The sequence below is a fragment of the Phyllostomus discolor genome, chromosome X (genome assembly GCF_004126475.2).
Source record: "Phyllostomus discolor isolate MPI-MPIP mPhyDis1 chromosome X, mPhyDis1.pri.v3, whole genome shotgun sequence".
Lineage (NCBI taxonomy): Eukaryota > Metazoa > Chordata > Mammalia > Chiroptera > Phyllostomidae > Phyllostomus > Phyllostomus discolor.
In genome coordinates, this window is record NC_050198.1 from 65,752,421 (window position 1) to 65,775,405 (window position 22,985).

Consider the following 22,985-nt stretch of genomic DNA (forward strand, 5'->3'; position numbering starts at 1 on the left):
ATTGAACCTTTCAATTTATTTTCAAAAAAATATTCAACTTTGGAGATAGATACTAAGAATCATAGGATTTTGAAGCAATAGAGAGCATAAAATACTTTGGTCCTAAATGTTCACTTAAAAATAAAGAAATTGAAAACCTAGAAAGATTAGGTAATTTGTCCAAGATCATACAGCTAATAATAAATCCAAAGGTGACTAGAACTCGAGCTGCATAACTTTTAGTCTTGGATCCTTTCTGCCACACTATAATGTACAAATCTGGCATTGCTGAACAGCAATTTTCCTTGGAGTAGAGAAAGAAAACAAGTACCCTTCAACTGAATATCACCAAGTCCATTATCCAGATTCCTTCTGTTGCTTAGCTTCTTTATAATGGCTCTAAGTTCAAAGTGGTCTTCTCTATCTGTTTCTTTTAAATACAGCTTCCATGAAAATAAAAACTTTAAAACCACAGGAAATCAGTGAATTTTCTCCATTACTAATAAATGTAATAGCCTAGGACTACAATTCTGATTTTAAACCAGTAGAAACAAGTAGTTTGTGTATTTGCATTTTTATTCAGTAATCTCCTTACATAAGGAGATTTCTATGATATCTTTACTAGCTATTAAACGTATGCATAAACACATATAGATAAAAACCACCAAATCAGTGCCTGTGATAAAACATTCAATAATTTGTGCCATAAATAAGTATGTACTAAACTCAATTACTATCAGTTTTTCTACCACATTATAATCCTTCCTTTACTATAATAGCACATTTTCTTTCTACAATAATCATCTGCAGTCTTTAATCATAGGCTGTTACTATCTTCACCCTGGGCCGTGGGTGTGTGGTATGGGGTGTGGCATAGAGAGTTGAATATCACAAATGGACTGTAAACTTTCTAAAACAAGGCTCTTTATTTGTTTAGGGTTTTCTATATAACACGTATCTGTTCCCAATAAATTGGTTATGATATGATAGGTGAGTAGTATTTAAATATCTCAAATTTTATTGGCATGAGAGATATTATTACAAAAAAATAGCATTCAGTTTCTTACCTAAGTGGTAGACAAGGGAACATTTAAACATGGAACATCTTCACAAAATTAGTGGGAAAATGCTGGAACTTTTTATTTATTTTATCAGCTCTGAAAACTATACAAACATCTATTTTAATCACAGTTCATAGAGCTATAGAGTACAATAATTGCCAACTCCAGGGCATTCTCCAACAGATTATCCATATTGCCATTAGCTGTGACAAACTGTGCTTTTAAAATTTTATTGACACTGTCACACATTCAACATTATTAAGTATTTTGTTGTCATTAACCAGGTCTTTCTTTATCCTACCCCAGCAGGAGTTAGAAAAAAAAAACATGTCAAAATAAATGCCAAGAAAGATACAAATGTGCAGAGCAAGTTAATTATGTCAAGAAATGGACAAGGGTTACAGGTAGCACAAAATCATGTACAAAGGTATGGAGGTAGAGGTGTGAAACAGCATAAAATGTTCAGGAACCTGTGTACAGTGTGATTGGACCAAAAAGTTTTTGTAGAAGAGAAATAGACTGTGTGAGGCTAGAGAGAAAGCAACAAACAGTGAAATGATGAAACATATTGTGTGGACAAGGACCAGACTTTAATTCTAGAGGCTATGGGGAGCTTTTGCGGGATTTCAAGCAGTGTTATAAGAAGAACTGCATTTCAGAAATATAAGTTTGTGGAAGACGATTTAAAAGGGGTTAGAATGCAGGGTGAAGATAATATGTAAGACCCCAGGGAAATAATAAAACACTACCCTGAAGCAAAGAAATGGCAGCAGGAGTAGAGGAGGAGGTAAACCATACCAAGGAAGGGAAGTGCAACACTAAGGCGGTAGAATTGGTAGAATGTGGTGACTGAGGAAATGGTGGAAAAATAGGATTATAATTGAAGATGATTATTACATTTCTAGTTTATGCTACTTGGTGGATTATGTTAAGGTTAACCAGGATTGGGAACACAAGAGAAAGGCAAGTTAAGGTTGGAGATGGGACCAGAGTGGTAAGAAAGATGAAGAAAAGGAAGGTATATACAGTTAAGGACAATATTGAATTTGAAACCCAGTCGAGAGGCAGCTGAATATATGGGGTCTGTGAGTCAGGAGGAATTTGGAATAAAGAATTGAAAGAGATCCGCCCTGGCTGGCATAGCTCAGTGGATTGAGCGCAGGCTGCGAACCAAGCATCACAGGTTCGATTCCCAGTCAGGGCACATGCCTAGGTTGCAGGCCATGGCCCCAGCAACCGCACATTGATGTCTGTCTGTCTGTCTGTCTCTCTCCCCCCCCCTTCCCTCTCTAAAAATAAATAAATAAAATCTTTTAAAAAATAATTGAAAGAGATCCATCACATATAACTGTAAGTTGATGTCGTAAGGATGGATATGGCTGCCTAAGGAAAATGTACAGAATGGGTATAGAGAAGGACCCAAGAACTTAGGACCCAGATCTAGGAATCAGTGTGTTTAAGGGTCTAGCACAGAGACAGGAGATTTTAAATGCAACATAAGGTCAAAGAAAAGCTAGGAGAACATACTATTATAGATGTCGAGGAAAAAGGGAGCTATGATAAAGGAGTGTCAAATTGTGCTGAAGAAGTCAATATGATAACTTGAAAAATGACTGCATTGTACAAATATATCTATACAATCCCCTCACTGTACTAACTTTACTTTAAACATGGTAATAATATACAATTGTCAATAAATAAAACAATTTTCTTAAGTATATCAGGCATTCATTCAACACTTAATATTTAACACACATATTTATTTTTCCCAAATGTTTTCCTTATTCATGAGTTGAAGTGTCTTGTTTTATTGTAAACGTACCTCTACTAACACATGGTAAGTGATTTATCCAAAACTACTTCCTCATATGTGAAAGTGTGAGTGCACTAACTTACAAGTATGCTTAGAGTAAAATATTAACACTTGACCACTGTGGAGAGAATCAAGCTACAAAGGATCAGTGCATATATCTGATAGTTTCTCTATTTAGTGTCATGTGTTTTTGCCTACAAATATTCCTGAAATAAATTATATAATTGCCATATTCTTAAACAAAATATCCTAAATATAACTTGTTTTTCTCGCTAACTCAGGGACATGAATGAATATCTGAGTTAGTGAGCTACAATATAACAGAGATACCCTCAGGAGCTATTGAGGTGTTTAGGGCTATTTGCTCTGACACTAAATGAAAGCAAATGTCATAATTTTTACATTCTAGTTCCAGTCTTTTATTGAGTTTCTACCTCCTCCTGCCTTGCTTTTAGTCTGTCAGTTGTCACTTCTTGATCATGTAGTGCACCAGTCTGGAATAAACCCTCTCCCAGCCTCACAACCTGTGCATCTAGTCTGCTGTGGATAAAAAAAGAAATAACTGGGCTCACTGCAGCACCATAGAAAAGAAGAGTTAATAGACTCCAATTAAAGGCCAAAATGTCTTTGTCATCATGAAGCTAACTTGATGGATTTGGTGACATTTTATAGGCTGCTCAGGTTGTTTTATTTACTTTTGTTTTATTTCTTTTTTTGGTTTTCCATTATATTCCAAAATGACAAAACTATCCAATGGGTAAAACCAGGATAAGTGAACCTATTACACATCAATGAATGTATACTTACTGCTATATTTTTATGTACCATATCTAACGATGACATGCAAAAAAATTTATCATTATTTTTGGCACATTAGAAAACACACTTTAAAACGTATTAAATCATGTTAAATACACTTCTGCACACAGCTCCTGAAACAAATTAAGACATGATACCTTTCAGACTAACAACAGCCTGTAAAGATTGGGATCTTTTTATAATACATCATTGGAGGTTAACTATACTACTTTCTCTTTCCATAAACAACTATTGTTTATATTCGGTGTACCCTAGGTTTTCCTGCTGCAGTATGCACAAATCACTTTCAACTGCAAGTTGATATTACCTCACTCTGTCTTCTTTTGTGAAGTGACTGGCAGACTACTCTGACCTCAGTTTTGACTTACTGGAAGTCTTCTGTCTCCAATCCTACCATAATACTGGTTCCCATTTATCCTTTAAGATCTAGCTAAAGCACCACCTCCTCACTGAAGCCTTCCTAGATTTATGGAGGACATACCTAATGTACCCTCCTTTGTGCTCACATTAAACCATTCAAGAGGAAAAGGATATAGGTATGAAAAAGTATTGTATTGGGTTGACCAAAAAGTAAGATGTCTCTAATAGCAGTTAGTTCTATTTAAGTTCATTCAAAACAATTTTGTTAAATTGCATTGTGACAGCTGCCTTATCAGTGTGTATTAAAAAAATCAAAATTGCTGAATTTTTGTGTAGCCATTTTTATACTGAAGATAGAAGAAAATACACAACATTTTTGGCATATTATGCTTTATTATTTCAAGAAAGGTAAAAATGCACCTAAAGCACAAAAATAAAAAACCAATTTGTGCAATGTCAAAACAATTTTGTTAAACTGCATTGTGACAGCTGCCTTATCAGTGTGTATTAAAAAAATTAAAATTGGTGAATTTTTGTGTAGCCATTTTTATATTGAAGATAGAAGAAAATGCACAACATTTTTGGCATACTATGCTTCATTATTTCAAGAGAAGTAAAAATACAGCTGAAATGCAAAAAAAAAACCACAATGATTTGTGCAGTGTATGGAGAGGGTGCGTTGACTGACTGAATGTGTCAAAAGTGCTTTGCGAAGTTTTGTGGAGATTTCCCACTGGACAATGTTCCATGGTCGGGTAGACCAGTTGTAGTTGATAGTAATCAAATTGAAACATTGAGCACAATCAACATTATACCATGCAGGAGATGGCCAACATACTCAAAATATCCAAATAAATAAAGTTACTGGTAAAAATTAAAAACTTACCTTTTATTTTTTAAGAGTGCTGTGTATTTTACAGAAAGAAACACACAGGCTTTTTAACCAACCCAATACTTGAAGTAAAGTGTTCTCCATTATAAAATATTTGTAGGCAATTAAAAGTCTACAGTCTGGCTGGTGTGGTTCAGTGGTTGAGTGCCAGCCTACAAATTAAAGAGTCACTGGTTCAATTCCCACTCTAGGGGACATGATTGGATTGTGGGGCCAGGTCCCCAGTAGAGAGTTTGTGAGAGGCAACCACACATCGATATTTCTCTCCTTCTTTCTCCCTCCCTTCCCCTCTCTCTAAAAATAAATAAACAAAATCTTTCTTTAAAAAATGGAACATTTACACAATAGAATAGTACTCGGCCATAAAAAATTCTACCCTTTGTGACAATATAGATGGATCTGGAGAACATTGTGTTAAGTGAAATAAGCCAGTCATAGAAAGACACATATTGTATGATTTCACTCATATGTAGAATATATTAACAAACTGAACTAAGAAGGAAAATGGGGACAGACTCATAGATTGAGAGCAGGACGACAACATATGGTGGAGGGATGTGAGGAGGTGAAGGGATTGAGCAAAAAGGACTCATGGACATAGACAACAGTATGGTGATTGCTAGGAGGAGGAGAGATATAAGGTGAATAAATGGCAATGGAAAAATACAATAAAGATTTAATTAAAGAAAAAGAAAATGCTATTAAGCTTTCGGGAATTCAATGAAGGGAGAGTATATGAAGATGTGTGATTTACTGTCTTATCTATTTTTTGAAGAACTGAAGATAATGAAAATCCAATCACAGGTATAAAATTTCACTTTAAAGAAGAACTAGAAATCCATTGTGTGAAGTTAATAACCTGTTTTAAAACACACATAAAAAAAGAGAAAAAAGGTATATAGTTGTTATTTAAGAATATAATTAGTCCTGTATTTTAACAGAATTACTTCCTGAGACTGTAATAACATTTTTAAAGATTTTATTGATTTATTTTTAGAGAAAGGAAGGAAGGGAGAAAGAGAGGGAGAGACACAACAATGTGTGGTGGCCTCTCGAGCACCCCCTAATGGGGACCTGGTCTGCAACCCAGACACGTGCCCTGACTGGGAATCAAATCAGCAGCCCTTTGGTTCACAGTCCAGCACTCAATCCACTGAGCCACACCAGCCAGGACTATAATAACATTTTGAGAAGTCTGAGGATAGATACTACAGAAAAAGAAAAGCCACTGTGTTACAATATACTGTGTTACACTAATTATGTTTTTAAACAACATATTTGAATTTTTCTTTTTCATTCTGCATTCCAAATATATTTTTAAACTTCTAGTTAATATTTTTTCATTCACATGAAACAGTCCAAATAAAACACACTTAAAATTCTTTTGAGAGTAATAGGCTCTGTATACAATTACTAATTTTTATAGCTCAGTAGAACAGAAAATTTCAAATTGTGATTTCCATGTTCACATCTATATTAAATATACAACAATATCTTGAACACCTAGATATTTACCAGGTGTTCAACTTATTTATTATGTGTTCATTATATGTTTACTTATTAACAACCTGCCATTTTATCATTCCATTCACCCAGATTCCTAAAGGCTAGAAAATGTCATTCCCATTTCATTGTTTGGGTAAATTACTGTATGGCACAGGTGACATTGTAAAGGTCAAACAATTCAATATACCAATGTTGGCATCACAAAAACCTGGCTCCATATCACAGCTCTACCACTCAACAGCCATGTGATTTTGATTGAGTGACGTAATAAAAACTTTGATATGTCTAAAAAACCTAATTCCTCCTAAACAAACTTTGCAAGACAAGTACAAACTCCTACATATGACTGAAAGTCAAAGAAATTTAGTTAAGTAAGCCAACCACAGGAAGGACAAAAATTTTAAGAAGTCATCTAAAAAGTTAGTTTTCATAACTTTCAGTAGAGATATTAAATTAATTAGCGATGAATTTCATAAGTGAATTGTGAAAAGAAAAACAATGGAAGTAAATACTACAATTATTTTTAATGTATTAAACTAGACATAAAAGGTACACCATAAAAGTATATCCAAACTGCTCAGAATAGTTGGAGTAGAACTAACAATTAACAAATATTAAATATTTGGAGAGGACTTATAGCTTTATAACACTACCATATTCTCTTTGGACATGCCAATTTATCTATCTTCTGTAGCTTCAATGTCTAGTGAAAAAAGATACCAATAATTCATAATACAATAAAAAAGAAACGAAAATGTATGTTTTACATAAGATGAGAATATTTGAATATTTAAGCACTCACTACTAAATTATAGTACCTACATAAGTGGGTTGCTGTGAGAGTTAAATCAGGTAATAGCCACAATTTAAAATGTTTAGTCTAGGATCTCACACTTTAAGTATGGTCAATAAATATGAGTTCTCACCAGTCAAGGACAAAGTTATTGTGCATATGGGTCATTTCTTGAAATCAGCTAAGACACTGAGCTTTGTCATTTTCTAAAGAAAATATTTAGGCTGGGTCTACACAGGGCTATCAAATAGACACTGTCCTAAGAGTTGCAATCCAATCCCCACTATTCTGGTGAGTCAGACTCCAGAATGCTGTATGAATAGCACAAAGTGAGATGTGTTTAGTTTTCTTAAATTTCTACAACAAGCCCACAGATACCATTAAAACTTGGTAGGATGACATTGGCTGAACTGCTTGTCCTATTGCCCTGATTACTGCTAAGGCTTTAATTTCAGCAGTTTATTAATTACTAAATTTCTACCCAAATATTAATAATGATCATAATAATCACATCTGTAATAATCCAAAGTACTTTTCCTAATTTTATTTTTGTATTTATTGATTTCAGAGATGGAAAGGAAGAGAGAGAGAGAGAGAGAGAAACACTGATTTGTTATCCCACTTATTCATGCATTCATTGGTTGACTCTTACATGTTCCCTGATCAGGGATAAAATTGGTAACCTTGGCATACTGAGACAATGCTCTAATCAACTGAGATATCCAGCCAGGGTTTCTTTTTCTAATATTAAACAAATTGTTGTTCTCACAGGCTAAATTTCCAGCTTTTAAAAAACATTTTATTTATTTATTTTCAAAACGGGGGAATAGAAGTAGAAAGGGAGGGAGAGAAACATCAATGTGCAAGAGAAACATTGACAGGTTGCCTCTTGCAAGCCCCTAACTAGGACCTGGCCCGCAACCCAGGCATGTGCCCTGACTGGGAATCTAACCATTGGACTTTCGGTTTGCAGGCCAGCACTCAACCCACTGGGCCACACCAGGCAGGGCAAAACTTCTAGCTTTTGTGAACAACTAAGCAACAAAAACTTCATGTTTATATTCCATTCAATTTAAGTGTCAGCACAAATGTAGTTTATGTCATACAAAGTGAGTACTCAAAATATAATCCTAGAAGCAATGTAAGATAAAACTAACTCACCTGTAATTGCAAAGCTTCATGATTTTCCAATCCTTCCACAATTGGTGAAAATCGTTCTCTGTTATTTCTTTCTGCTGCTGTAGTTATAGCCCCTAAAAGTTTATCTAGACTATAGAGAAAAAAAAATAGAAAACAAATGAGAAATACATCTCTCAAAGACATTGTGAATATGGGTAATTCTCTTTCAATTTTCACTAATTTCTTCTGGGTGCTTGATCATCACAATTAAAAAAAAATATGTTCCTGTCTGCACATTTCAACACATCAAATACTGAGAGCTTTAAATAACTGGAGGGCATCAAAATTAAATTTAATTTAAAAATCTTGAGGAACATACTTTTTCTGTGTGACATTTTTAAAAAGATACTTAACTGATAAACGTTCAAATGTAAAATTTCAGGAATTGATGTAACAAATACTAATATCCCTTCAACACAGAATGGCATCTACAGCTATTAAAAACTTATTCAAGTGTAACACAACTGTAATTATTTTCTGAATTTCACAAAACTGTATTTGAACCAAACTAATGACACACGGTAGGGAGTAAGCTCTCAAATGCTCTCCTGACTGTAATTTTATAATAAAGTGCTGGAATGAGTAAAACTTTTAAAAGTACCTTAAAAATATTACATTCTTTGAAATGAAACAGGAAATAATACCTGAAAGAGAAAGCCTAAGTAATGAGAGAAACACCTATAATTTAGCTGGCACAAGAAACTTAGTTATCTGAAAAAAAATATTGAAGACTTGTTATTTTAGTACAGAGTCTGAATCAAGTTAAAGTCTATGTACTCTTCCAAAACTACATCTGACATTATAATTAAATCATAAGTATAATAGAGTAGGTTGTATGATATGAATGAAGTACTAAAATATCTACTTAAATAGAATATTTCTTACTCATATATAGATTAATTTTTCTACAAAACCTAAGAAAACCTTACTTCTGCATGTTAACTCATTTATAGTTTATTCACATTAAGACAATATTTAGTGCTACATAATATTTTTGTTTAGTGTTTGTCTTTTGGTTTCTAAGGACACTAGTCAGCACTAAGCAACATTTTATTCTAGCTGGTTTGAAAAAGTCAATATATTAGAATAATCTTAAATCTTTGTTTAGTCCTGTTCTGATTTAAATTGAAATCACCACTGATACAACAAGATGTTTAGAAGCAATATTTTATTTCTGTACACTCTATTCTCTTCCATTGATCTATATGTCTGTTATTATGCCAGCCCCAAACTGTTCTGATTACTATGGCCTTATAGTATAGTTTGATATTAAATAGTGTGGTTCCTCCAACTTTGTTCTTCTTTCTCAGGATTGCTGCTGCTATGCAGAGCCTTTTGTGCTCCATATAAATTTTTGAAATACTTGTTCTAGTTCTGTGAAATATATCATCCGAATCTTGATAGAAATAGCTCTGAGTATGTATATTGCTTTAGGTAGCATGGACATTTTAATGATGTGAATTCTTCCTATCAATGACACAGTATGTACTTCCACTTACTTGTATCTTCTTCAATTTCTTTCTTCAGTGTCATAATTTCCTGAGTACAGGTCTTTTACAACATTGGTTAGGTTTATTCCTAGGTATTGTATTCTTTTGGGGGCAATTATGAATGGTTTTCTTAATTTCCCTTTCTGTTAGTTCATTATTGGCATATAAAAATGCAATTGATTTATAGACTTGGATAGATACATCTCCAAAGATGACATACAGATGACCAATAGACATATGGAAAGATGCTCAACATCACTAATCATCACATAAATGCAAATTAAAATGACAATGAATTATCACCTCACACCTATCAGAATAGCTATCATCAATAAATCAACAAACAAGTGCTGGCAAGGATGTGTAAATGGGAACCCTTTTGCACTATTGGTGGGAATGCAGACTGGTGTAGCCACTGTGGGAAACACTATGGAGATTCCTCAAAAAATAAAAATGGATCTGCTCTTTGACTAAATGGTCCCACTGCTGGAAATATGAGGTCTGCCTTGAAAAAGTCCAGCCATTGTTAATATCACAGGAACAGTTTGTGTCACATCAATGTAATCTGCCAGCCAAGGAGAGTAGACTGGAATGTTCATGTGTGAACAATGACAACTACTTTGAACTAGTCAGTGGGGATGATGGGCGATAGATGTCATTGAGTGAGCATGTGTACTGTGTGGCCCTCACATTTCAAAATGACTGAGTGAGCAGAGCAATGAATGCACATCAAATTTTGTGTTCATCTTGAATATTCCTCCACAGAAACTATTTGAATGATTCAGAAGGCTGCAGCTATGGGCAACTGGTGATTGGCAGCTTCATCAGGACAATGCTCCCACTCATGCATCACATTTCATGCAGAGTTTTTTGGTGAAACATCAAATCACCCAGGTGACTCAGGCCCCCTACAGCCCAGAATTGGTGCCCTGTGACTTCTGGCTTTTCCCAAAACTAAAATCACCTTTAAAGAGAAGAGATTTCAGACCATCGATGAGATTCAGAAAAATAGGACAGGGCAGCTGACGGGGTTTGGGAGAACTGTGTGAGGTCCCAAGGTGCCTGCTTTGAAGGGGACTGAGGTATCATTGTTTTATGTGCAATGTTTCTTGTATCTTCTTCAATAAATGTCTCTGTTTTTCATATTACACTGGCTGCATACCTTCTACACAGGCCCTATATATCTGAGGGAACTGAAAACACTAATCCAAAAAAACACAAGCACTTCTGTGTTCATTGCAGCAGTATTTACAGTCAACAAGATATGGAAGCAGCCCAAGTGTCTATCAGTAAATGAGTGGATAAAACAACTATGGGACATTTACAAGATGGAATACTACTAGTTTTAAAAAGGAAGAACAGCATGGATGGACCTAGAGAACATTATGCTAAGTGAAATAAGCCAGTCAGAGAAAGATAAATACCATATGATTTCAGTCATATATGGAACCTAAAGAACAAACTGAACTAACAAGCAAAATAGACACGTACTCACAGATGAAGAGCAGGATGACAACTAAGGAAGGGAAGGTTAGGGAGTAAAGGAATTGAGTAAAAAGGAAAAAGGACTCATGCACAATGATAACAGAGTGGTTATTGTGTGTGGGAGGTGAGTATAGATGGACTAAATGATAATAGAAAAAGTACAATAGAAAATAAAAAATAATTTAATAAATGAAGAAACACTTTAGTCCATGTCCTTCACAGGTATTTCTTTATCACAATAGTTTCTTCTTACCTAGACATATTATTGACATCAAATCTAAAATACTTTTTCTGATTCAGTATTTTTTCCATAAGTACAAATGATCTACTGCATGGTCAGCAATGACTCGCTAAAACTGGCATTTTTACATACACTGGAAAACTGACAAGGGCCTTGTTATTTCTTTTTAACAGGTCAGTTTATTTCATTCTACAAATAACTGCTTTATCTTTCCCATTACCATAGACAGGTAAAGTAAAATAAAGCTATACATAATAATGCAAAATAAAAGCACTAGTTAATGCAGTTAGTTAAAGAAGTCAAGTTTCTGATGTGCATATGTGTAGGGTGGGTGTGTGCAGGGGTAGAGGTGATTGTATATATGTCTTTAGCCAAAATTACTCTCTGATTTTTATCCTATAATTTTAGTAATTACTTTACATAGACAAAATTCTATTCATTCACTTTGAATCCAACTCAGAAAAATTTCCCAATAGGATTCTATCTGTTTAAAGCTACTTTTCAAAGAATCAAACAGAGCTAAAATGTAAACAGATAAGATAAAAACGCTGCTGATTTTTTCCTAAAATTTCATATCATTTTTTTTGTTTTAAGTATATTTTATTCATTATGATATTACATTTTTCCCAATATTTTCTCCCCTTTATCCCCCCTCCACCCTACAGCCCCCTAACCTCCAGCATCCCCCCCACACTTAGTTCATGTCCATGGGTTTGCAAGTTATCTAAAGAATCAACACAAAAGCAGGATTTCTTAATTTCTCAACTGGCATTTTCCATGCAGTTAATATAATAACAGCAATACTTACATGTTCTCTTCTCCAATAATGCAAATAGCAGAGAGTATTTTTACTATTTCAGTCATCATGCTGGGTTGTTTGGGGTCAATTGCTCTTGCCAATAGTAAAAGACTTCTTTCATCTCCTAGAATCCTTTGTAATCCAAACTTTAAAAAAATATATACTTTCATTGAAGATGTTTTTGGAACATATCTTTAACTTTAAAAAGCTACTTGATACTGATTTTCTAAAAACCCATACCTTCACAATGAGATTCTACCTAATTATATGAATGTTCTTCAAACAAGCAGTTATTTGTCTTTGTTTTTTTCTTTGAAATGACTGTATCTTAGAGTTTATGGCCCTTGATCAGAAATGATCTCCATTAGCCTGCCTAAAAATTCCATGAAGAACACATAAAGCACATACTGATATGATTTTCTAAAGTAATTCTACTTATGTCACTGGGTTTTCCTGAGGACATCTACAATTTATGGATAAATTATTCAATATGGCTGTATGAAAAATTAACTTGAACAAAAAGGATAAAATGTTGAAAAGCTCTTTGTATACTATATGCCAGTTTAAGCAATAAACCTCTGGTACAGATGTTCCTACACTTTCTGTCTCATATCCTCCCTCTTTCAGACAACTGTGCTGCATTCCAAAAGCTACAAGCCAGAAGAAATGGCACTAGGATTTCAGTAAGTGTCACATTGAACTAGGCAGAGAAGACACCAATTTTACTTATTTTCTACTCTTGAATATGCATGTACAAGTGTGCATTATAAGAATGAAATAGGTTAAGAAATTTTAAAGAAAACACATAGCTTGGGTTTTCATTACAGTAAGAATATAATATTTTCTTTGATCATTGTCCCATAAAGTATTTCTCAGATTTCTTATGAAATACATTTGCTTCTTTTTAGCTTAATGGTAAAATCTGACATTTCGTCAGAGTAAAATTGCCATTTCAAGATAACCTTTAGTTAAGTACCAAGCATATAAATATTTTCATGGTTGCTAATTTAACTTCTAAATTAATTCATGGAGAAAAATAGACAAATCTCTTAAATGTAACTTTACCAGAGGTCATAATAAAGAAATACACAGAGGAAAAAAAAGGAAATGGAAGAAACAAAATTTAAAAGAAGCAAAGAAAACAGAAGGGATATGTATATATAAAGGTGGCTAGTAGACAACAAATAGTAAGAAAAATAAGTGAAAAACACAGGTGCAAAACAGAGATCTATGATTATCGTGCAATTATCAAACTTAAAATAACAAGTTTAAAAATCAATTAGACTGACAGTCAAATCATTTAAATTTTTAAATTTCCACTTATTATTTAAAAGTATTTTCTACTATGTGGTGAAATACTAAAAAATAAAAATGAAGATATAAGAAATGATGAGAAACCATATATCTAAACATCAGAGCAATATTATAGCAAAAGAAGTTAAGAAATGGGTGGCTTTTTTTGATCCTGTTCTGACATGCACTGTATAAGAAAAAAGAAATTTGATGTAGGTAGTATAAACTCCTTGGGGCCAACAAATTTGATATTTAAGTCACTGTAGATGAAAGATGAAAATTTCATTCTTTGATTAGGACAGTTTATTTCAACATGAACCAGATATATCACTGTATATTTTTATTTTGAATACAGTTTAGGCCTACTCTTACATATGCCTATAATTTAAAAGATCCACCATTTATTCACGTTCTGAGCCTTTATGTTCAAGACATTAACATGCTCTTAACTAAAGCTTAACCTTAGTTCAGAATAATCTAAGTCAATCTACCATGTTCATATAGAAAATAATACAATAATTAATAAATAATAATGCAAGAATAAACTGTTTTGCATACTCACAAGTGTAAATCTGATTTTGCCCCACCTTGTGTATATATATATATATAAAATATATATATATATATATATATATATATATTTGCATATAATCCCCTATAGTTATGAAAGTGTTTGCAGATTACTTAGACAATCTTATTGCATTGGTTATTAATACCTATAATTCAGATTTGGCAAGTTTTTGTTTATTATAATAATTTTTTATCTCTATTAATACTTGAGATTATTAAAACACCATCTAAAGAGTGTTATGTAATTAGTGGTATTTTACCTATAGAAATATAGAGCAAGTCATTTCTAAGACAGTAACAAAATAGTTTATAGAAAAACTAACTATAACTTCATAACCTGAGCAAAGACTACTTTGAGAAAAACCCATGTCTAGACCTATTGAGTCCTTTACAATGAAAAAAAAAGAAGCAAAAAAAATCCCCACTATTTTCCAGGAATGTCTTTTATGTATGTTAACTGACATTAATTGAACACAAAAGAAAATCTTAACTTTATTATGTTCTTAGTGATCAAGTCAAACAATGGCTTTGAATTTTCCTTTTCAAAGAATAAAAACAGTCTCTTAAGAAAATGGTTTTCAACATATGACATTTAAATGTTTCTTCTACCATAAAAAAATAGTATTAACTAATTTGGGAACAAGATTTATATGTTTCCATGATTGCAAAAGCCTACCAATATTTTGTAAATCAAAATATATTTTAAATACTATTTAAATGAAACATGATAACTTGCATCATAAAGACCCATTTATAAACTGAATACGCACACACTATTTTGTGTGTTTCATACTTTCATGCTGTTGGGCAAGTTCTCTCACCTTTTGTGAGAGAAGCAGAAATAAACACTACTTACCTTATTATTCATAAATGCTTTGAGGCACTGAATAAGTTTATACTGATTCTTCTTGTCAATATTTTCTTGCCTGAATAAAAAAAAAAGAGACACACATATTATCCTGTGCCTAAACATTTCCCCTTTTGTGATTTTTTTTCATGTTTATTCTTACTGTTTCTTGTCCAGAAGCTTTTCCAGCACATCCAATAAGAGTCCAAGACCTTCATGGCCAAAGTTGTTAACCCAGCTATGAAATAAACACACAAAAAATATATATAAGTATGTTTGCAAACTGAAAACATAAAGTACCTAACATGAAATTTTTATTTTCAAATATGATGATCCTGACTTTATATTTCTTGTCATTCTTTTTTCTACCCCAATTGCTTCAACCATCCTCTGTGAGTATGACTCAAGATCTTTACCTCAATCTCAGTCTCGTCTTCATGTTTTGGATTGCCCATTACACAGCCTTGCCTTGGTTGTTTTCACCAGCAGCATATACTTAAACCAGAATTTATAAGCTAAATTCATCTTCCTCTGTGTCACTGCTTCCCTACATCAGCCCCTCTTCCATTCTTCCCTATTATGTTAATAACACGACTACCATTTTAATCATTCAGGCTGCAAATACTGGCATAATATTTGACCCCCCAATCTCTTTGACCTTTGCATTTATTTTGTTCATTTATTCAATAAATATTTATTGAGTGCTTATGAAGTACCAGCATGGTCTAGTCGATAGAGATATAACAGTCAACATAACTAAGTCCTTACCCTCATATAGTTTACATTCTTAAAAGAGGGAGACAGACAATAAACAAATATATAATAAAATGTCACTGTGTTGGTGCTATGAACAAAAATAAAACTTGGTAAATGGAATAACAAGTGACAACATGTTATCTTTAAATGTGTGTGGTCAGGGAAAAATTCTTTGATAAGGTGGTATTTGCACACAGCCTTGAAGGAAATGAGGACTTCTCCAGTTGAAGGAATAAGCACAACTCAGGTACTGAGGTGGTGGTTAGTGTGCCTGAAAAATTCAAGGAACTGCAAGGAGACCTGTGTCTCTAGGGCTGGATAAGTGGGCATGGGTGAGCAGCAGGAGATAAGTCCCATGTGTGGCAGAAGGCTAGAAGACTGATCCTGTAGAGCTTCCTTTCATTTTTTGTTATACAGTCATGAATATTCTATTCTGGAATGACTCCCATACATGCCTTGCCCTCCTTTCCATTGTCTCTACGAACATTCTAGTTCAGCCATAGTTACCTTTCCTTTAATATGCCAGGAGCCTCCAAACTAGGGTCTCTGAAGCTTCAATTGTTCTTTTATTCATTTTACAACACACTGTACTAGATTGTACTTAACCAGTCTTCTGGCCTTTTTCTCTGGACTACCTAACACATTTCAAATCCAGATTGTGATCTAGTATCAACCTACCTTTACAGCCTCAGGCCTTATACCACATGTTCCAGTAAATATCAGACAAATTCTCTTTCCTGATATCCTTCCTGCACTTGTCTGCATTATTTAATGTATGGTTCTTTCCAGAAGGTAACCCCAACTCCATCACTCCAAACCTTTCAAGGCTCAAATTGACAGTTAATTCCTCCATTAATGTTTTTTTCTCATGAGCCTCCCATCCAAATATCAGTTATTTTTCCTTTGAACAACCATGTATCTTTACCTTTGATACTTAATAATGCAATTTTGACACAATGTCTTACATACCTTTCTGTATTAAGAATTCTCTGAAGATAGTTATAGTATCTCATTTATTTTTCTGTCTTCCATAATACTAATCAGAGTAACAAATCAACGAACAACAAGTGCTGGCAAGGTTGTGGAAAAAAGGGAAACCTACTACACAGCTGGTGGGAATGCAGACTGGTGCAGCCATGTGGAAAACAGTATGGAATTTCCTCAAAAGCTAAAAACAGAACTACCTTTTGACCTGGCAATTCCACTACTGGAATTATATGCTAAGAATGCCGAAACACCAACTCAAAAGAACCTATGCACCCCAATGTTCATAACAGCACAATTTACAATAGCCAAGTACTGGAAGCAGCCGAGGTGCCCATCAGTAAGTGAGTGGATCACAAAACTGTGGTATATTTACACGATGGAATACTCCACAGCAGAAAGAAAGAAGGAGCTCCTACCCATTTGCAACAGCATGTATGGAACTGGAGAGCATTATGCTAAGAGAAATAAGCCAGGCATTGCAAGACAAATACCATATAATCTCACCTGTAAGTGCAACCTAATCAACAAAACAAACAAGCAAGCGAAATATAACAAGAGACGTGGAAATAAAGAACAAACTGACAGTAACCAGAGGGGAGGTAGGAAGGGATAATGGGGAGAAAGGGGGAAGGATCACCAAGGAACATGTATAAAGCACCCATGGAAAAAGCCAAAGAAGGATAGGATCGAGGGTGGGAGGTGGGGATGGCTTGGGCAGGGGAGAGTGTTGGGGGGTGGAAATGGAGACAACTGTACTTGAATAACAATAAAAAAAACACACACATCTACTCAGGTCTGGTACATCAAAGTAAACACAAGATCCATGGGCATTTGAATGTCCTTGGAAACTATTCATCATGGTAGATTAATGCATGAACCATTTCTGACCAATTAAATATATCTATTAAATATAATAACTGCCACTTCCAGATATTTGACTATATTCCTTTGAAGCACAACATTCACTTTCCACTTATTTCACCTGATTCATAGAAAGGTTCGATATGTCAATTTTACAGCCCTGATTCTAAATGGTTTTGACTCCAATATTGAGATAGATAGATAGATTACAATGTCCTTAGAAAACACCAAAGAGGACATTCTATCTTTGTCTCTATACTCTGTTATTTGCTTAAGAGGGTTTTATCTGGTTACATTTATTCTCCCCATCAGGTACCACTGGAAAGATCCTGCTGTTTCATACTACCTACATATTTTTACAACTTCCTCACAAAGAGGAAATATGTGATCTTTCTAGCTGCTCATATAATAAGAAAACAAATTCCTCTTATATATTCACAAATTGTTAATACCTGAGTTACTTGTAAAAATCTCCTGAGGGCAGTAGTTGAAGTAAAAATGTTCTCTCGAAGGATACAATTCCTTATTTATTACAATTGATTTCTGAAGCTCTCAAAACTACTTTGGAGACGGTAGAAATGGCTCAAGTCCAAATCTTTTAAAATGTCCAAAAGGCTATAGAAAATTTCTTTTCTTCTCTTGTGTTCCTTCAAAGATTATTGTTTAAAAAAATTTAAGAGATGGTCCTAGTCATATTTTAAATTTTCTGTATAGGTTTTAGGTTGTGAATAAAATTATGTTAGGACACTAAATAAGGTTGCCTCATTGTAATATAACTAGTCAAACTTATAATAAAATGTTAACTTCCACAAGACAAGTCTAGTGCTTCATTTTCCTAAGTTAAGTGATACAGTTAAAATTCTATCACGTATTCCACAGGGCATCCAATTTCTTGTAATTTAGTAGAATTCTGTTAAAATGGAACTACTCCAAGAAATCACATTCCTAGTCTGTAAACACTAAAATTGAAACTGAGCTGATGTCAAATTTATCTCTTGTGCATAAGGTAACAGGTTCTTTGAATGCAAGCAGGAAAACAGAGAGGCATTAGAAAATACCACCCATGCATTTCCATTTTTCCCACACCAATTTGCATGTTATACTGTCTGATTCTGATAGGCAGCAGAGAAATTAAGAATTTTCTTTCACAGTAACAGGGACAAGGAAAGTTGAAGGCTAATTACTATTTGATGTCTGAACAACAGAAATGCAACAGTCCTTCTCCCCTACCAGGGGAGAAATGCAGTTCGAAAAATATATAATGAATGATTCATTATACAATGTGATAGATACAAACATAAAGATTCAAGAAATTTAATGTTCACAAACAGTTTTTGTACAGAATAACGGCAACCAAACCAAAAGGAAGAATTTCTTTGGAACCTCATTGTGGATGCAAAATATTTCAGGAAGTCCAAATGTTTTACTGTCTCAGAATGTGGTATGTAAAATTGTTCTCTATTTCTCTGGCTTACTATTATATAATATTTTCAAGTCCCTTCCCCTATAACTGTAAAAGATACTGTGGAAATTGTGTATGCATCTGTGTGCACATACATGCATCCTTAACCACAGCTAAATATCTTAATATAATCACCTTTAATAAATGTTTTTCAAAACATAATCATTATACAATGAAAATTCAGAATCTTTAATAACTATACATTAAACAACTAGGGAATTATTAAGGCTCATCTAAGCCAAATTAAGCCAGACATGCTCATTACTTTTTCTTCCATGGTGATATAAAACCATCTAAAGCAAAATAACAACAGAACAATAATAAACATGTACATGACTTATAGATAAAACCCTTATAGGACTATAATGCAATATCCTAAGAAGATATTAATCACCAACTATAGTCAATCTGGCCTTTGTTCATTTTCAGAAAAATCTAGAAATATAGCTACTCTTAAAAGATACATACTTATACCTGATAAGCCTTTGAAAATATACAAATGCTTTTGAAAAAAAGCGTAACGTTTTAATCACTGATCATGTATACGCATGATCTTCTTCAAAATTGCTAGAACTTTCTTTTCAATTGCAATAGTTAAAAACCAAAACAAACATTAACATTTAAATTGACAACATGGTTTTGTCTTCATTTACAAACGAACTGCACTGAAAGAACACACACTGAGCACAGTATCTTTACTGGTTGTGAAATCAAAGCTACTCCATATTGTCTCTTTCTTCTTACAGGTAAATAAACTAGAGAATTTTAGTGACTTGTATTAGGTCATACAGTTTGTTAATGGCAAAACTATAACTGAAAACTGCTACTCCTCAATCCTTATGCAGCTCATATTCAACTATATGATGTTCAACACTCACAAATCAGCCAAAGTGATACACTCTATTAATAAAATGAAGGATAAAAATCATAAGACCATATAAATAGATTCAGAAAAAAAGCATTTGACAAAATTCAACATCCTTTTATGATAAAAAACTTTCAACAACTCATGCATGTATAGAGAAAATGTACCTCAGCTATTATGCCCTATATTACAAGCCCTATATTACAAGACAACAAATAATATGCTCAGTGGTGAAAAGCTGAAAGCTTTACTTCTAAAATCAGGAATAAGACCGGGATGCCCATTCTCACTGCTTTTATTCAACATAATATTGAAAGTCCTAGCTAGGGCAATTAGGCAAGAAAAACAACAAAAAGCATCTAAATTGGAAAGGGAAAAGTAAATGGCCACTATTTTCAGGTATCTTCATACTATATATAGACAACCCTAAAGACTTCATCAAAAAAATCTTTGAATAAACAAATTCAATAAAGTTGCAAGATTTAAAATGAAAATGCAAAAATCTGTTGCATTTTATACATTAATAATAAACTATCAGAGAGAGAAATTAGGAAAACAATCCCATTTACAATTGCATCAATTAGAATAACAAAGCTAGGAATAAATTTCACCATGAAGATAAAACACCTGCATATTGAGAACTACAAACATTAATGAAAAAAAAACTGAAAAAGACACAAATAAATGGGAAGATATTCCATGCTCATGGGTTGGAAGAACTAGTAATGTTAAAATATCCTTACTCCCCAAAGCAATCCATACAACACAATTCTTATCAAAAATCCAGTGGCATTTTTTCAGAGAAATAGGAACAAATAATCCTAAAATTTGTATAAAACCAAAAAAGACCCTGTTAGCCAAAGCAATTTTGCAAAGACAAAACAAAACTGGAGGCCCCTTATTTCAAATTATATTACAAGGCTATAGTAATCAAAACTATGGTATTGACTTAAGAAACAGACATACAGATCAATGGAACACAAAAGAGAGCCAAGAAATAAATCTGTGGATATATGCTCAACTAATTTACACTAAAGGAGCAAAGAATATACAATGGGGAAAGGACAGTCTCTTCAATAAATGGTGTTGAGAAAACTGGTCAGTCACATGCAAAAGAATGAAACTGGACCACTATCTTACACCATACCAAAAAAAAAACTGGGGCAACTGTAATAGCATAATCATTAAAATATATTAAAATTTAACCTAAATGGGTTAAACACATGACTTAAGACCTGAAACTGTAAAATTCCTAGAAGAAAACAAAGGCAGTAAGTTCCTTCACATAGGTCTTGGTGATGACTTTTTTAATTGGACATCCAAAACAAAAGTAATAAAAGCAAAACAAAACAAGTGGTGCTACATCAAACTTCAAAGCTTCTGCAGAGCCAAGAAAACCATCAACAAAATGAAAAAGCAACCTACTGGAGAGAAGATATTTTCAAATCATATATTGATAAAAGGGTAATATCTTAAAAATATAAAGAATATAACTGAATAGTAAAAAAATTATTTTAAAAATGAGCAGAAGATCTGAATAGCCATTTTTCCAAAGAAGACATACAGAGGACCAACAGGTACATAAAAAGATGCTCAAATCATTAGTTATCAAGAAAATGCAAACCAAAACCACAATGAGGTATCACTTCACACCTGCTTAGACATAACGATACATCCTGTAAGGGTGGATATTAAGAAAAAGAGTACAACTAACAAGTGATAGCAAGGACGTGGAGAAAAGTGAATTCTTGTGCACTGCTGGTGGAAATATAAATTAAGTGAAGCCACTATGAAAACAGTATGGAAGTTCCTTAAAAAAATTAAAACTAGAACTACCATATGATCCAGCAATTCTATTTCTAGGTATTCATCTGAAGAATATGAAAACAATAATTCAGAAAGATTATGTACCTTTATGTTAACTGCAGCATTATTTACAATATCCAAGACATGGAAACAACCTAAGTATCCATTGATAGATGAATGGATACGCATACAACACAGACATATACACACAAAGAAATTATTCAGACATAAGGAGAAAAACAATACCTTCTGATTAGAAATGGATGGACCTCGAGGGCACTACACTCAATGAAATAAGTCAGACAGAGAAAGACAAATATATGATTGCTCTTATATGGAAAATCTAAAATATCTATCAACAGAGAGAGGATAGATAGATGATTGATAGATAGATAGATGATTGATAGATAGATAGATAGATAGATAAAGATCATAGATATAGAGAACAAATTAGTGGTTTCCAGAGGCAGGGATGGAAGGTGAGAAAAATGGGTGAACCATTGGTTTGTTTGCTTGTTTGAATAAATTCAATAAAGAAAAAAAAAAAAACAATGTAAATCCCTAACCACAATGTAAAAGAGAAAGAAAAGAAAGCTAACTTAAACTTAAATACAGGCATACCTCACTTTATTGTCTCACAGATACTGCATTTTCATGAACATAAAGGCAAGACACCATAAGCAACAAGATTACCACTCTCTGAAGGTTCAGATGATGATTAGCATTTTTTAGCAATAAAACATTTTAAAATCAGGTATCTTCATTGTTTTTGAGACATGATGTTATTGCATACTTAACTTCATTTATAATATGTCATAACATTTATATGCACTAGGAAATAAAAAAATTTGTGTGACTTGCTTTATCACAATATTCACTTTACTTCAGTAGTCTGGAACCAAACCTGCCATATCTCTGAGATATGTCTGTAATAAGTATTTTTATGTCTAAATGCTTGGACATGACTATATATACTAGAGGACTGAGTTAAATGGTTGATGCTTGCATCATACATATATATTTAAATATATAATTATATATACACATATATTTAAATATAAATTATATACTGTATATATTTAAATATATAATTTTATATATACATATATATACACACACAC

General features: G+C 33.3%; 1 protein-coding gene across 4 annotated transcripts in view; it reads right to left on the reverse strand.

Annotated features, from left to right (window-relative positions):
- DIAPH2 (diaphanous related formin 2) overlaps positions 1 to 22,985 on the reverse strand; it is a 914,500-nt gene that overhangs the window by 679,597 nt on the left and 211,918 nt on the right. For all 4 annotated transcript variants that reach the window (XM_028522433.2, XM_036016530.1, XM_028522432.2 and 1 more), the window contains 4 exons: positions 15,291 to 15,365; positions 15,137 to 15,206; positions 12,427 to 12,563; positions 8,385 to 8,493 (listed from right to left, as the gene is read on the reverse strand). In XM_028522433.2, the coding sequence (XP_028378234.1) occupies positions 8,385 to 8,493; positions 12,427 to 12,563; positions 15,137 to 15,206; positions 15,291 to 15,365 (391 nt within the window). The remainder of the gene's footprint in view (positions 1 to 8,384; positions 8,494 to 12,426; positions 12,564 to 15,136; positions 15,207 to 15,290; positions 15,366 to 22,985) is intronic.